We start from the raw sequence: 15,824 nt of genomic DNA, 5'->3' as shown, positions 1-15,824 counted from the left end.
AAATTGGGATTTTTCCTCCATATATTATTCTTTTAATCTCCACTATCTGGGCATTTGATACTGTGTCTTTTTAATGTATATTCAAAAGCCACATATTATATTTTTTTGTTGATTATCAAAAAGTAAAGTTTAGTTTGTCATTTAGGGACACTTAAATGCTCCTTCCGAAACATGTCAAGCCTAGCTTGTTGGCACAGGTCTGTAATCCCAGATATTGAGGAGTCTGAGACAGGAAGATCACAAGTTTGAAAACAGACTGAGCATTAGTAAGACCCTATCTGAAAACAAACAAACAAACAAAAATCAGTGTTTATCTCACTTATTGTTTTCTATTGGGGCAGCAGAAATAGACACTTCAAAAGATGACATTACAAAAAGGAAAGTGAGGCCAGTAGAGGTGTAATGAGAGGAAGCATTTAATGTGGAGGACTATATCTAGTAAAGAGCATATTTTCTTACCTGATGTTCTGTCTGGATTTACAAAAAAAGGAGGCAGTTTTTTTTTTGTTTAAAGTGATATACTACAGAGTAGCATGTTTATAGCTAAATAGCACAAAGGGAATCAAGAAGAATTCTGAGAACAAGAATGAGATAACAACAGAGCAAACACTCCGGCAAATTCTTAGAAGACACACAGGGTTGATGAGCCACAGTAGGGGAAACCATAGCTGGAAGAAGGAAGAGAAATCTGTAGCAGAGATGATTCTCCAGCCTGCCTACCAGTCCCTCAGAATTAGCAAAGAATAGAAAGAAGTAAGAATAACATATTTAAGAAGCTAGGTGGTCTTTTTAAAAAAACTTTATTGCAGAAGTTTTCAAAATATACAAAATAGCATAAACAGTACTGTACATCTCCATGCTCCTATTACCTAGCTTTTGTAATCCTCAATGATTAGTCAGTTTGGTTTCATTTTTTTCCTTCCTTGCCTCACCCCCATACTGAATCCACCCCGCCTTTGGTACCAAGGATTGAACCCAGGAGTGCTAAACCACTGAGCCACATCCCTGGCCCTTTTTATATTTTATTTAGAGACAGAATCTCACTAATTTACATATTTAGGGCCTTGCTAAGTTGCTAAGGCTGGATTTGAACTCAGGATCCTCTTGCTTCAGCCCTCCCTGGAATTACAGGCATGAGCAACTACACTTGGATTTACTGGATTATTTTGAATCAAGTCTTGGACATAATCATTTAAGAAGCTGGATGATCTTAAAGAATAAAGCATGTTTATTATTTTAACCAAAAAAGAAAATTAAGTGCAGTTATTAAAATGATAACCTATATAGCAAAGTCACCATCCATTCCTGACATAGAGCACTATGTAGCAGATTATGAACAAAGGCATTTATGTAAAGATAGTCCATCTGGCTTTTTCACTTGTAATTTCTACATCACTGTGCCTGTGCTTCTGAGTGAAGCATATTACATTTCTTTCATTGGTCTTAGTAAAATTATGTGGTTTTACATTTTAAACTGTTCTCGAAATTGATGTTGTCATGCAACACTAACAACTGATTTTTAATCTGTAAGCAAAATGAAGAAAAAATTCTCTGTAGTTCTAATATAGAATATCAGTACTGTAAATCACATAAATATGGCTGGTAGAGACTAGGAAGAGAAGGGTAGACACAAAAGAGGTAGACGGGTATACATGCTAATTCATTTTAAAAAAGAAAGCATAGGTTGATGTATGCTATATATGGTTAAAAATACACATTAAAGACAAAGATTACAATAGTTAAAAACATGGAGAAGGTAAGTCAAACTCATGGAAAATAGTTGATAAAAACAAAAAAATAAAGAGAGTTTGGGAAGTAAACACCAAAGGAACTAAATATTCCTAAAAATTCAGAACTAGATGAGATTAATAATGAAAGGAAAAGTTTAATAGTAATATGCAGATATTGAAAGTCACAGGGGGTACTTGGTGTATGCATAATCTCTATGTAAAAAGCTTTTTAAAAACTCTAAACAGTGTATTTACCTCACATCCTTCCCATGTGGTATCTAGAGGAAAAACATTAAATTGCAGAGAACCTCTCAGCCCTAAAATGGTGTAACTAGTGTGGGTTCACTGGACAAAACTCTTAGGTTTCAGTTTATTACTGAAGTCCTTAGTGGGGACAGACTTGATAACTTATGACTGAAATAAACAATAAAACCATTGAGGTCACAATTGAACTAACTGGCCAAAGAGAAGGTTGGAGTCTGATGTTGAAGTACATGCAGAGCCTCAGGATGGAACTGCTGCTGCTTCCTCTGTTGCTGTCCTGGTGGTGCTATCTGGTATATGATTCCTGAGTCCATGGAGGAAAAGGCATTTTCAATAATTAGGTATATAACAAATATCCACAGCAACTTTTTTCTGATAGAAATCAGCAATCTTTACTTCTCCAGAATGAAGACATGAGTTAACAGTTTGTTTAGAAGGATCATTCAGCCTTTAGAGGGTAGTCTAACCTTTTCCATGTTACAACAGCAGACCTGGGAAATCTCCAGAGAGGAGTCACGTCCCTTCAGAGCCCTACGAGCCCATCTCTCCACCCCAGGTTCCAGCTGTGCACGAGAAACAGGACAGCATGTTGCTGTTACCTCAGAGGGGCACGGAGCCTGCAGAGCAGAGGTGAGTGCACTTCCTAACCATAGCTCCTCTGCAGGGGACAAATTTATTGCCTTAGAACATAAGTCAGTGCCTTTTTTCTCTTTGGCTTATATTATCAGGATGGAACTGTTAAGAGGATCACTTAGTCTGTTTTCCCAGTGAGCTAATGAATAGTGGATTATAGCAAAAATATCATCATATTTAAATAGAATAGGAAAAAAGTGTTCATTATTACCCTTTTTTTTTTTTCCTTTATTTGGTATATTAAGTTTTATGTGGTGCTGGGGATCAAACCCATTGCCTTACACGTGCTAGGCAAACACTGTACCACTGAGCCACAACCTCAGCCTCTCATTATTACTCTTGAAATTAAATCCTCATTTATTTTTTAAAAAAATAAAATAGATAGATAGATAGATAGATAGATAGATAGATAGATAAGATAGATAGATAGATAGATAAAAATTTCCTTTTTTTGGGGGGGGGGGGCTCCCTGACTGATTCACCAACATTACAATTCATTCAATATGACCATATGACCATTACACTACTGTGTACCAAGCACTGCAGGCTATATACTGACCAAGCTGCTTTACGTATTTTATCTTTTTCTAAACCTAACTCCAGCCCTCCACTCTTCATACCTTACCAGAGCAATCTATCCAAAACTCCCATCCAGTCAAGTGCTAAATGGCTAGCATGGAATTTGAATTCCCTCAGGACCTGGTTTACACAGCTTTATTTCCTGCTCCTTCACCCTTACACTGGGTTCTGTTTTCTGAATTCCTTTCCATCTATACTCATGCTGTTTCCTTGGTTTCCACCCTCCCTGATGCTGAAAGGTAAATACATGATTCACCTCTTGTTAGACTTATAGGAAGGGGAAAGTCTAGTTTTAAACCAAAGTCTATTTAACTCCACAAGTATATTTCTTAGAATGTGTTATAATTTGTTTCTTGCATATACTTGCAGGCAACTGAATAGATACTGGTATCTTTCAATGAAATGAAGAAAATTCATTTTTGAAGAGGGAATGATATTAAATATATACATTTACATGTTTTTCCCTGACTATATATTGTTTTAAGGACAGGGACCATGTCTTAACTCTTTTTTTCTATCACCTTATCTTTCTTAACAGATAATAAGGGTTCTTGTGTTTGTATGATGCATGACCAGATGAGGTTACCAACAGCTTTCCTTCTATACATTCTCTCTTATCATCTCTTGCACAGCTAGATCTTTGGTGGTCTAGAGCTGTTAGAAAAATTTTGTTTTTAAAGTGTATTAGTATAGGAAGTTACCAATGAACTATGAATCCCTTTCCATTAAACCCAGTTTATGCATTAGTTGAACTGAAATGACTGTAAAAAATAGGCAGTTTAATTTTTACTCTATAACTAGTCCGTTCAAATCCAACTGATGATTGCTTACGTATGAACTCTTGCTACTTTATAGGCAGGTGTGCTGATAGTTAGAATTTTAGTGTTATTAAAAATAATTCTGGGGGTTGGGGTTGTGGCTTAATGGTGGAGCGCTTGCCTGGCATGTGTGAGGCCATGGGTGCTCTCAGCACCGCATATAAATAAATAATAAAATGAAGGTAACAAATTAAAGAAAAAAAAGTAATTCTGCTGGGCACAGTGCTGCACACCTATAATCCCAGCTACAAAGGCTGAGACAGGAGAACTGCAAGTTCAAGGCCAGCCTGGGCAATTTAATGAGACCCTATGTCAAAATTTAAAAAACAAAACAAAACTGGGAATGTAGTTCAGTGGTAGAGCACTTGCCTAGCAGGAAGCAGGACCCCTGGGTTCACACTCCAGTACTGCAAACCCTCTCCCCCACAAAAGGTAACTGTAACCTAGTAAATAGCTCCCCAATTTATATGGTAATCATAAACAGCTCATGCCTTAGACAGAAAGCACGGTAATAAGCTGTTTCTGCCAAACACAGTGGCACACCCCTGTAATCCCAGCAATTTGGAAGGCTCAGGCAGGTAGATCACAAGTTCAAAGCCAACCTCAACAACTTAGTGAGACCCTGTCTCAAATTATAAAAAATTTTAAAAAGGCTGGAGACGTGGCAGTAGTTAAGTACCCCTGGTTCCAATCCCCAGTACTCTCACCACAACCACCAAAAGAAAAAAAGACTATTCCAAGTTTTCCCACTAATATTCATTTGTTGCATGTTGACTTCTTAGGAGTGCCTACTCTAGATTTATGTATTTTTATCCCAATTTTACAGTTTCATCTTTGAGAGCTAAAGTATTCCATGCCCCTAGCCCATTTTATCTTATCATCCCAAAGGAAGAACGTATGAAAAGTAGTACATAATTATGTAATAATAATATAATTATATACTAATATGACATGTACAACCTCTAGATTATGATTTACAACCTAACCTGTGTCATTTTTGTGGAAATAGTTTCAAAATTGAAATTTTAGCACTTAATGGGTTAAATGGTGTACTGACAGGCTTATAGTAACATAGTGTCTTAACTACAAAACAGGAGGGGAAGCTGTGGTTTTCCAAGTACTCTATGACTATTACCATTATTGATAGGAATGTTCCCAGGGTTAGGAGTACGTGATTATAATAAACTGAACTGTGTTCCTAACAGAAATGATTCCCGCTCACCAGGGAGTATAAGCTACTTGCCTTCATTCTTCACCAAGCTTGAAAATACATCACCCATGGTTAAATCAAAGAAGCAGGAGATTTTTCGTAAGTTGAACTCTTCTGGTGGAGGTGACTCTGATATGGGTAAGTGGGATTTCTTTCATTAACCCCAAATAAAACATGCATTAGTAATGGTATTGCCAACATTGCCTCTCCTGTAACCCTTAAGTTTGAAGCTTTTATGGGGCAGCTGATCCTAAGTTCCTTCCCAAATATCTGCCAGTTCACAAGAGTTCCTACTTGGTCAGAACCTGCTCCTTTCTGAAGTTGTCTATTTTCTTTGGGAACTTAGGCTATGTCTAGGACACTTTTACATGGGTTTGGATTAACTCTCCACAGTTTGGGGGTTTTGCTGTTGTTTTTAAGTCATTGATTTTAGATTTTTATATTTGGGCCATCTCCACATGACATGTCTTCAGATAGTTGAAGACTATATGAAGTCATGTCCTTCATGAGTCTTTTTATCTCTATAAATGTTCCTGGTTTCATTGATTGTTCTTCACATCCTTGTTCTGAGTACCCCTGCTATCTTCATTTGCTCTCCACCAAAAAAAAAAAAATTTAGTTTAGCTTTTAAGTAGGTTCTGAATAATACAAAATAGTGTGATATGATCCATATAAATTCATCATTATTAAGGTAGCCTAAGACTTTATTACCATTTTTGTTGGCAACCCTAAACACTTAAGTTATTTGTGCACAAAGTATGAATATAGATGTCAAATTCTCTTAGTGGGCTACTTTTAAATCACACCTTTCCCCTGCTCAAGGCAATCTGTGCTTATTCCATTCCAGCTACGTTTTCTGTCCTACCAGAGTCTGCCTGGACCTCAAGTCATTTAGCATTTATATGCAACTTTGATAGACTTACTGTCTAAAAATATAACATCATCAATAATGGTAACAAAAGGTTGACTAGCAATGCGTGCTAGGCACTATTCTACATATGTATGTATATATAAATTCAGTTAATCCTCACAAACCCACATGCTACATATAATTATCTCCATTTTGTAGATGAGAAAACTGAAACTCAGAGAGGTTTAATAACGGGCGCAGGTTACATAACTAGTAAGTAATGGGGCTGTGGTTTTAAACCCAGGCATTCCAACTCCAGAGTCTATGCTTCCAGTGATGTACTAACAGGCTTCTAACAGTTCTATACTCACAGCATCCTTAGCCAGATTGTTGGTTAAATATCCAATGAAGCTCTATGGCAGAACTTTTCCTTTGGGCTGATGTGCATGCATTCGTCAGAACTCTCCTGCACTTGGTTACGCAGCACGCTCACTTGTATTATCACCCCAGTCTTACTTATCCATCAGTTACATCCTATGATATAGAATCTGTTTAGACCTCCATCTGCTGTTTCTGTGATCTACCATCTACTAGTCTCCTGACACTGCCAAAAGAAAGGAAATTGTGGGCTCTGAACTGTGAACTGCCAGGTGTATGTGTGTTTGGATCTCTCTCACTTTATGATTAACTGTCAAAAGAGAAAAAAGGATGAGCCCAATGTCACTTATATGTGAATGTATCCTAGCTCTTAATTACTAGATTCTTTTTTTAAGTAGCAACAAATCATCTTAAAGGTAATGCCAACCACAACTACTGTCAGCCTTATAGATAATCCTATCCCCCTTTTAGTATTATCATTACAGTTTTCTATCTCAAAGCTTCAATAATTTCATTACTTACAGCTTCTCAGATGTCACCAACAACCTTCATGTTGAAATCCTGTCAGAACTCAAAGATGTCAAACCATGGAGATGTAGATCTCAGAGCAGCCAGTTGGGAACTGTTCCACCTTGGTGTAGTCTGTGCTTGTCCCTTTAGTCTTTGTCTTACCCCATGTGGGTAGTCTTTGTCTTACCCCATGTGGGAAAGAAATTCCTGATGGAGAAATACCACATGGAGTTCAAGAAGCCTACTTTTGTTTTCTTCTCTTACTTAGTGTTTTGTGTTGTCCTTGGCAGAAGCACTCATTGATTGTACAGTTGTTTATTGAGCAGAGTTCATGTTAACAGATGGTCTCTACTCTCTTAAATGTGTAATGAAACAAGTACCCAACTATAACAGGAAATAAAAATGCATTAATGTCTTCAGGCAAAGACTAATAAAATTGCTCTAGAGTCTGGGATATTTTTGAATACAGAACTCTGTGGAAAGGGGAATTCATACTAAAGAAACAGTGGGCTCTGGACCCCAGAGCACTATTCATTTTTTATTGGGAAACAGAACTGCAACATCAAAGCCATCAGCAACCAGCAGAGGCTTTGCTTAAGCTCTATCTCAATTCCATTTTCCCACCAAGGATAGCAATGACTTCATTCTTTAAAAATCTTATTGTACTAAAACTTATTGCTCCCAGGAACTTGGGAGGCTGAGTCCAGAGGATCCCAAGTCCAGAGCCAGCCTGGGTAACTTAGACTCTGTCTCAAAATAATAAGGGCTGGAGATAGAATTCAGTGATAGAGCACCTTGGGTTCAATTACCAGTACTGCAAAAGGTCTCTGCAGCTTCTGACAGTGGGCCTTTTCCTTTTTCTGCTCTTTCCTTCTGTTCTCTGTCTCTCAGATGCTACAGTCTTCTGGAGTTTTTTGTTTGTTTGTTTGTTTGTTTTTGGTGTTTGTTTTTTCTTCTTCTCTACTTCTTTGGCAGTTTCTTGTCTTTGTGGAAGTTCAGTCTTGCTTTATTGACTCTTGAGATTGTTCAGGGCTTTTCTCATGCACTAATCTCTCTCTCATCCACTGTGAGGGTTTTCCTTTATCACTCTACTTATTGATCTTTGTAGACCTCATTTCAAGTTTGCTTTCCACAAAGGTCTCAGATATCTACCTGTCTTTCCCCTCCTGAGTAGTTACTGTATTCTCTCTTAAACAAGGGGTTCTCGTACTTTAATGTGCACCACTGTCACTGGAGTGGTTATTAAATATATGAATTACGATGCTCCAGGAATGTAGAAAATGTTTGTTTTACCAAGTTACCCAGGTGATTCTGATTTGTATGGCCTCAGAAAGTACCACACTGAATTATAAGTATAAGGAAGGGGCACATTCTAAGTAAATAAGTGTTATCATTGGTTGAACTTTATGAAGTTATCTTTAGCTGACCATTTTTGATCAAAAAGCAAGTAATTTTATTGTGATTCAGCCAATAACTCATTAAATATTTGTCACATGAAGAAATGAGCTCTAGGGCTGGGGCTATAGCTCAGTTGGTACAGTGCTTGCCTCCCAAGCACAAGGCCCTGGGTTCAAATCCCCAGCACCGCGAGAAAAAAAAAAAAAAAAAGAAAGAAATGAGCTCTATTTCACAAACCTGTGGTAACTATAAAGTTGTGTTATTGAGATTTAGTTTAATTACTGTGTTACTTGGCCCAAAAGTAAGACCATTATCCATAGCCATTGTTCTGGTTCTTCCTGGAGATTTTTCTCCTCTTTCTCTTAACAGTTTCAAGCCTCCCTGATCAGGAAAATTACTTTCTAGGCACAGTCTTCCATCTTCACTGATGGCTTTCATCCCTAGGTAAAAATTCTTCCTCCTATCATTTGTTTAGCCACCCCTGCATTCTTTTTTCCTTTTAAAGTTCTCCGCATCAAATTGAAAGAAGTAGCAGAAACACTATTTATGTCCCCAAACTCCTTCTCCTTCTGGCACAAAATGATATACAGGTAGTTCCCAGGTTATCTGCTATTTTCATTTAAACTGCAAATTATAAATTGCAATTAGCAGGAATGAATCAATAGACAGAATCTTTTGTCTTATCCAGGGAATGTCCTGAGAATGTTTCCAGTTAGTTGACCATAGTCAACTTCATACCTACTGAGGTGACCCTCCCCTTGATCTAATCTCAGGCTACCTCAAACCCATTGGTATTTTCAGGAGTCATCTTAAAAGTTCAAGATTTCTTCTTCACTAGGAAGCCTGGATTCCTGTTCTGAGAATGACTTTCCCCTATTTGTTTTTCTCTAGCAGTGCGAAATTTCTTTCCCCTTTGTAAGTTCTATTACTTCTATTTTGAGTTTCCTGCCTCACCTGTTTTGTCCTGATTTCCTTGTTTTTCTTCTTTTTTTTTTTTTTTTTTTTTTTTTTTTTTTTTTTTTTTTTTTTTTTAACTATTTCATTTTATCTACATGTTAACAGATGAAAAATAAAGTTTGAGATTGTGGAAAAATAAAAAGGTCAATTTTACTGTAGGATTTGCCTTTTAAAAGTTTAGTTGTGTTTTTTAAATCAGCATTCATGATTGTCTCATCTCAATTAACTTGTTTTTTAAATACAGCGGCTGCTCAGCCAGGAACTGAGATCTTCAATCTGCCAGCAGTTACTACATCAGGTAAGATTCAGAGTACATTATTTACCAGTATGCATTTGGTACAATAGCAGTCAATCCAACAAATACACCTTGGGTACTGACCGCAAGCCAGGGAACTGCTCCAGTGTGCAAAAATGAAATAAGAATTTAGTTAGTCAAAAAGCACAGAAGAGAACGGATTCAATACTTCCTGAAAAGATAAATGAGCAAAGAAATTCAAATCTACTAAGTAACAGTGTAGACACCAGGGAGCTGACAAAAAGAAGACCTTTAATTGAGTAAGAAAAGTTTGGGTGACCGATTCCCTGGGGTAATAAGATTCCTTGAAGTATTTGCAGATTGAGACAGCTACAAGATGAGCCCTCATTGGTGTTCTTAAGCGCCTTCCTGAGTGCTGTGAAAGTCGAATGAGCTGGAGGACTGTATGTGGTGTGTTCATTTCCCTGTGTCCTTATCTGCCTCTCAGAAACAAACGGCTTGTCTCTTCCAGGCTCTGTCAGCTCTAGAAGTCATTCTTTTGCTGATCCTGCTAGTAATCTTGGTCTAGAAGATATTATTAGGAAGGCTCTCATGGGAAGCTTTGATGACAAAGTTGAAGATCATGGAGTTGTCATGCCCCAATCTGTGGGAGTAGTGCCTGGTAGTGCCAGCACCTCAGTTGTGACCACCAATGAGACCCGGAGGGATGAAGGAGACCCATCACCTCATTCAGGTAAGGTTTTCAATTTAGTGATCATCTACTCCTTTTCCAAGGAACCAATTTATTTGCCAAGTTCTGATGTATTACCAAATAATTTCATTTGTCTTTATGGGCTCAGTTTCCTCTTCGAGAGTCTAAAAATGTTTCATCTGCCCAGGTGATATAGCAACATGAACAAAAACAATTTTTTGTGGTTGTTGTTTAAACCCTGAGTGTCACCCTCCTGGCATCAGTGTTTATGTGTGTGTGTGTGTGTGTGTGTGTGTGTGTGTGTGTGTGTGTGTGTGTGTGTGGTGGTGGTGTTTTTTGTTTTTGTTTTTGCTAGGTGGGGGAAGGGGTACTGGGATTTGAACCCACGGGTGCTTTACCACAGAGCAACATCCCTAGTCTTTATTTATTTGGAGACAGGGCCTAGTTGCTAAGGCTGGCTTTGAATTTGTGGTCCTCTTGCTTCAGCCTCCCAAGTTGCTGAGATTATAGGTATGTGCCACTACACCCAGTGTATCACAGTTTTTATATCTATTTGTTATCTAGTACTTACCTGACATTATAATGACAAAAGTATAATTGTTTTTTAATAAAAGTGACTTCCAATTATAACAAAAATAACAGCCTCAGTGTAAGCATAAGCTATATAGATGACATCACCCAGAAAGTAGTGCTGCTGCTGGATAAGCATTATTCCAGACACATCTCATTGTAGACACAAATAAAACGATGGATATCAGAGTGAGGTCATTTTTACCTTCCTGTTATAATAAGAACTTTATTAACTCTACTTTTTTTTTTTTTTTTTTTTTTTTGCGGTGCTGGGGATCGAACCCTTGTGCTTGCAAGGCAAGCACTCTACCGTTTGAGCTATCTCCCCAGCCCCATTAACTCTACTTTTGATATTTACATACAACCTTTTTCTTAATCATTTCAGAATATCTTTTATACTTAAAAAATTACCTGAAGATCAGCAGTATTTCAGTTTTTTAGTTTATTTTCTTCTGTTATCTTCAAGCAAAAGCCCTCACTATGTTCAAGGAAAAATTAAAGAAATTAGACATTTTTTTAAATCTACACATAATTAAGGTGAAAATGTTACTCATTGCTCTTAAAAAATGCATTTTGTCTTTTCCTTTCTGCTTACCTTTTAGTTTGTACTGATAATAAGATATGTGGCCAGGTGTGGTGGTGAACGCCTGTAATCCGCATGCCTGTAATCCCAGCGGCTTGGGAGGCTGAGGCAGGAGGATGGAGAGTTCAAAGTCAGCCTCAGCAAAAGTGAGGCACTAAGCAACTCAGTGAGACCCCATCTCTAAATAAAATACAAAATAGGGCTGGGGATGTGGCTCAATGGTTGAGTGTCCGAATTCAATTCCCAGTACCCTCCTCGCCACCCCCACCCCCCCAAAAAAAGTCTTGGTGACTGGTATGGAATTACAAGGACTCTGGTTGTATAGGATTTAGGATAGGGTGAAATTGTTCTTTCTGCTAGGACTGAGATATTGTGCTGGTGATCTGGGCTCTGATCTCTCTTGAGATCTTTGATATTTTTCCTAGGGCTTGGAATATAGTTTAGTGGTAAAATGTTTGCACAGCATACATTGAAGCCTTTAGTTTAATCCCATGTGTGTGGTCTGTGCACACACACACACACACATGAATTCTTTACATATGCATGTGTTATTCTAGAGCCTAGTCAAGGCTATCTCACTCCTGTGAACTAAACAGAGTCTGAGAAAATACATGTCTGCTGAGGTCCCATGTGGCATGAAGGGTCAGTTTTCCCTTGATGTACTTCTTTCAGTGGTGTATTAAACCCCCTGCTTTCTTCTCTTAAATTGAGGGGCAGAGGGAGTAGGTAGGTAGTGAGAATTTAAGATTTTGCCAACCTTCTCTGTTTCTTTTGCACAGCTTTCAAGATTTTTTTTTTAAGATGCTGATGGACCTTTTTAATTCATTTAGTAAAGCCAGCTTTGATGTTTAAAAATTTTTATTTCCTTAGTTGCCACATTTTTAAGTTTATGGCACAAAGATGTACCCCTTTGTTTTGTTTGCTGCAAGTGAAATTCTGGCTTTCTTTTAAATGGTGCTGTTTCACTGGGTACTAGAATCTGGATTTATCAAGCTACCATTCTGATTTTTTACACTTAGCATTATGTAATAATCAACATTTAAGTCCTCAATTTAAAAATCTGCATCACTAATTAATAATTTAATAATTTAACTTGAATTTCTCTTTTAGGAGTTTGCAAACCAAAGCTGATGAGCAAGTCAAACAGCAGGAAGTCTAAATCTCCTATCCCTGGGCAAGGATACTTAGGAACTGAACGGCCCTCATCAGTCTCCTCTGTACATTCAGAAGGTGATTACCATAGACAGACACCAGGCTGGGCCTGGGAAGACAGGCCCTCGTCAACAGGTGAGGAGCCTAGTTTAACTACTAGAAAGCAACTTATATCAAAGCTTTGTCATTACTTCTTCAAAAATCAGAAACATTTGTAGTTTGGAAAACTATATTCCCATTTCTATATCACTAATAAGTTCCACTTTTCAGCATAAATGAACGCATATAATCTTCAAAAGTTTTAATGCAGGGTCTGATACTATAAACAAAGAAGAGCTCTCCATTCTCCATTCTCCTCATCCATTCTCCATCTGTATTATGCTGGTTGGTAGCCAATATTTGCTGTTTGCAAAGCAAGTAACTCTATGGTTTCAGTTCTTTGATGAACTGTACCTAAATGCAAAATGCTACTCATAAAGGTGACTTCACCTTGTTAGCCCTTCATACAGAAATTCTTATAAGTTTTTAAGGAAATATTAAGAAATCAAAATCAGAAATGGGAAGAATAGTGGTTTTTCAGTAATCAGCCTGTAGGTTCATTACATCTCCATAAGCTGATAAAACATTAAGAAATATCTTAGTGTTATTTTATACCTTTTCATAAACTTATTAAATGTAATAACTATGATAGGAAGACTTGCTTGCTTATTTATTTTTATGTGGTACTGAGGATCAAACCCAGTGCCTCACACTTGATAGGCAAGCACTCTACCACTGAGCCACAACCCCAGCCTGACTTGCTTTCTTTTTACATAAATCTGGGATACTTGCTGTGGATTTCAAAGAATTATACATTGTTCTTTACTTAGGGGTTAAAAACATACTATATGTCAACTAATTTTTAAATGAGCCCTCCCCTTGAGATACAAAAATTTTATATTTAGACCAGTTCAGTTTAAGGCTTTTGTCTTATAAAATTCTCATGCCACCTGTGAAGTAGTTTTGAATTAGTTTGAAAACTTAGAGCCTACACAAAATAGGTGCTTCTCCAATCTCTTTTAAGAAGAAATTATTAGTAGATCATATGTGAGATTACTTGATAAAAATGGTATGTTTTATGATTTCAGTTTCTTAAGCTGTAGGAAGTGTTCTGGGAACAAAAGGTATCTGTGAGATTCTGTAGATAACACACAGTCTTCTACCCCTTAGCCTGCTCAAGTTCCTGGATACTTGTCCCCTCATCTTCTGAGCATTATAGTACTGCATTTCTCTTGAAGAATCAAAGTTTTTGGTGTAACTAGGCTCTTTCAGTTACAGCTCAATCCATTTTGTCTCATTGTTCCACATGGAATACCTATAAAAACTTATATTGAGCAGCAAATACACTACTTATGGTAACTCTGAAATAATTGTTTTTGGAGGTCTGTTGAGAAAAATAATAGGTGAATGATTATTTGAGCATTTGAAAAAATATATATGTGTAATATAGAGAGAGAATATATCAGCTCTGGGTTGCAATTTCCAACTGTTTTAATGTACCTGCATCACTTTCATTGTAATAATCAGAGAATTGAAAATTTGGGACTTAATGGATTAATACTCAGTGATTCCACATCGATTCTCTCTGGAAACACAGTAGTAGTAATAGACTTAACTAAAAGTCTAGCCCTGGGCTTTCTTTTCTGGGCTCAGCAACCCTTGTGCTTACTCACATTATTCATCCTTTTTATACTTGCACTGATTGCATATCATTGACTAGAATCTCAAGTAATGAAAAGCTGGCCTTTCCATGTTGTATTAATTGTTGTGTCACAAGACCATTTTAGCAAAGTAATCTGCCATTCCACCTAACCAAGCTTGGACTGGATGAAACAGGAAGTATGCTTATGACATTGAAACCTCATTTTTCTTTTGCCAGGCTCAACTCAGTTTCCTTATAACCCTCTGACCATGCGGATGCTCAGTAGCACACCACCGACACCCATTGCATGTGCTCCCTCTGCTGTGAACCAAGCAGCTCCTCACCAACAGAACCGGATCTGGGAGCGGGAGCCTGCCCCACTGCTCTCTGCACAGTATGAGACACTGTCCGACAGTGATGACTGAACTGCACAGTTCGGAAGGGATGGGAAGCAAGGACAGGGGCACAGAGGAGGGAGCTTTAGTTTTTTGGTGATTTTATTTTCAGTTGCAGGTCAAAAACCTGCCCTCCCTTAACTTGTGCCCAGAGACTTCAGGAGAGCCAGGGCCACAAATGATGAAGAAATGATGGAAATTCATTTGGAAAGTCAAATGGGGGAAAAAAACTGCCTTTGATACAGGCTATTCAGTGGATTATAATAATAGTGGAGGGTTGAAATGTAGTTTCAAAAGTGGACAATTTCTGTTCTTACATCTGTTTATAAAGAAAATCATAATGTCTTTAAATCACTCTTATGTAAATAGATGACCTTTTTGCAGTGTATCCCCTTGCTGTAGTATCTGGTGTACTTATGTTCAAATCAGCGCATCAACGTTGGGGGTAATTTTTAAAAATCTTTTTGTCTATCTTTTTAACCCTAGCCTTCTAAACAACCTCATACAGCCCAGTTATAATGTCGGCTGTCACGGGCATTGTACTTTTATCTGATTTTGTTTCCTCTAAATTCAGCTTCCCAGTGATGTTTAAAATCTTGTGAAAATGTTTAGATTTTTAACACAGACCCTGTCATAAAATCTGTACATTAGGGTCAAAAGGTAGGAGCAACAGAATTCTGCCATACTGTAAATTTCCAATGCAGGCTTTAAATTTTTTTCCATTAGTAGCACTGAAAAAAAATATTACTGCATGGATATGTTATAGTTCAGTTTTTAAAAGTTTTAAAGGCTTATTTGAGGCATACCTCACTGTTATGCACACTGGTAATTTAACCATGCCCCTAAGTATTCCCTTTCTTCTGCATTTGATGCAGCCCAACAAAGCTTTTGTTTTGAAATAAATTTGACTACCCAGTCCATAGCTACAGTAGATTATTTGTTATTTAAGGCTCTGTCGTCTCAGGTTTCAAAGGAAAAACTTACACATTTTTCTTAGTTTGATATATATGATTGGTTGAGTTAAAATTAGATAATGATCTATGTACGATCATCTGTGTATTATCTCATTCTTTTAGAGTTGCTTTGTGCTGCATCCTGAACAAGTGTCATGGTGAACAGAGTCCTTTTCCATCTCTACATGTCACCACCTACACTCTATTTCCTTGGGA

General features: G+C 37.5%; 1 protein-coding gene and 1 long non-coding RNA gene across 23 annotated transcripts in view; one reads left to right on the top strand and one right to left on the bottom strand.

The window, feature by feature from the left end:
- The window catches only part of NCOR1 (nuclear receptor corepressor 1), a gene marked incomplete at its 3' end in the record, with an annotated part of 166,332 nt that extends 150,755 nt beyond the window's left edge, over nt 1-15,577 (top strand). For 10 of the 22 annotated variants that reach the window (XM_079131648.1, XM_079131653.1, XM_079131652.1 and 7 more), the window contains 7 exons: nt 2,481-2,624; nt 5,230-5,372; nt 6,304-6,357; nt 9,572-9,625; nt 10,095-10,316; nt 12,538-12,714; nt 14,498-15,577. In XM_079131648.1, the coding sequence (XP_078987774.1) occupies nt 2,481-2,624; nt 5,230-5,372; nt 6,304-6,357; nt 9,572-9,625; nt 10,095-10,316; nt 12,538-12,714; nt 14,498-14,685 (982 nt within the window). The remainder of the gene's footprint in view (nt 1-2,480; nt 2,625-5,229; nt 5,373-6,303; nt 6,358-9,571; nt 9,626-10,094; nt 10,317-12,537; nt 12,715-14,497) is intronic. The other 12 variants (XM_079131634.1, XM_079131633.1, XM_079131642.1 and 9 more) reach the window with 4 other exon arrangements.
- On the bottom strand, nt 6,760-11,909 carry LOC306656492. Its single transcript, XR_013762526.1, has 2 exons — nt 11,256-11,909; nt 6,760-7,154 (listed from the first exon to the last, which is right to left on the bottom strand). It is a non-coding gene; the product is annotated as an uncharacterized lncRNA (long non-coding RNA).
- Nucleotides 15,578-15,824: the final 247 nt, after the last annotated feature.

The sequence above is a fragment of the Sciurus vulgaris genome (assembly GCF_902686455.1).
Source record: "Sciurus vulgaris genome assembly, chromosome: 3".
NCBI lineage: Eukaryota > Metazoa > Chordata > Mammalia > Rodentia > Sciuridae > Sciurus > Sciurus vulgaris.
Note: the sequence above shows the minus strand (reverse complement) of the source record. Positions and strands in the feature narration are given on the sequence as shown.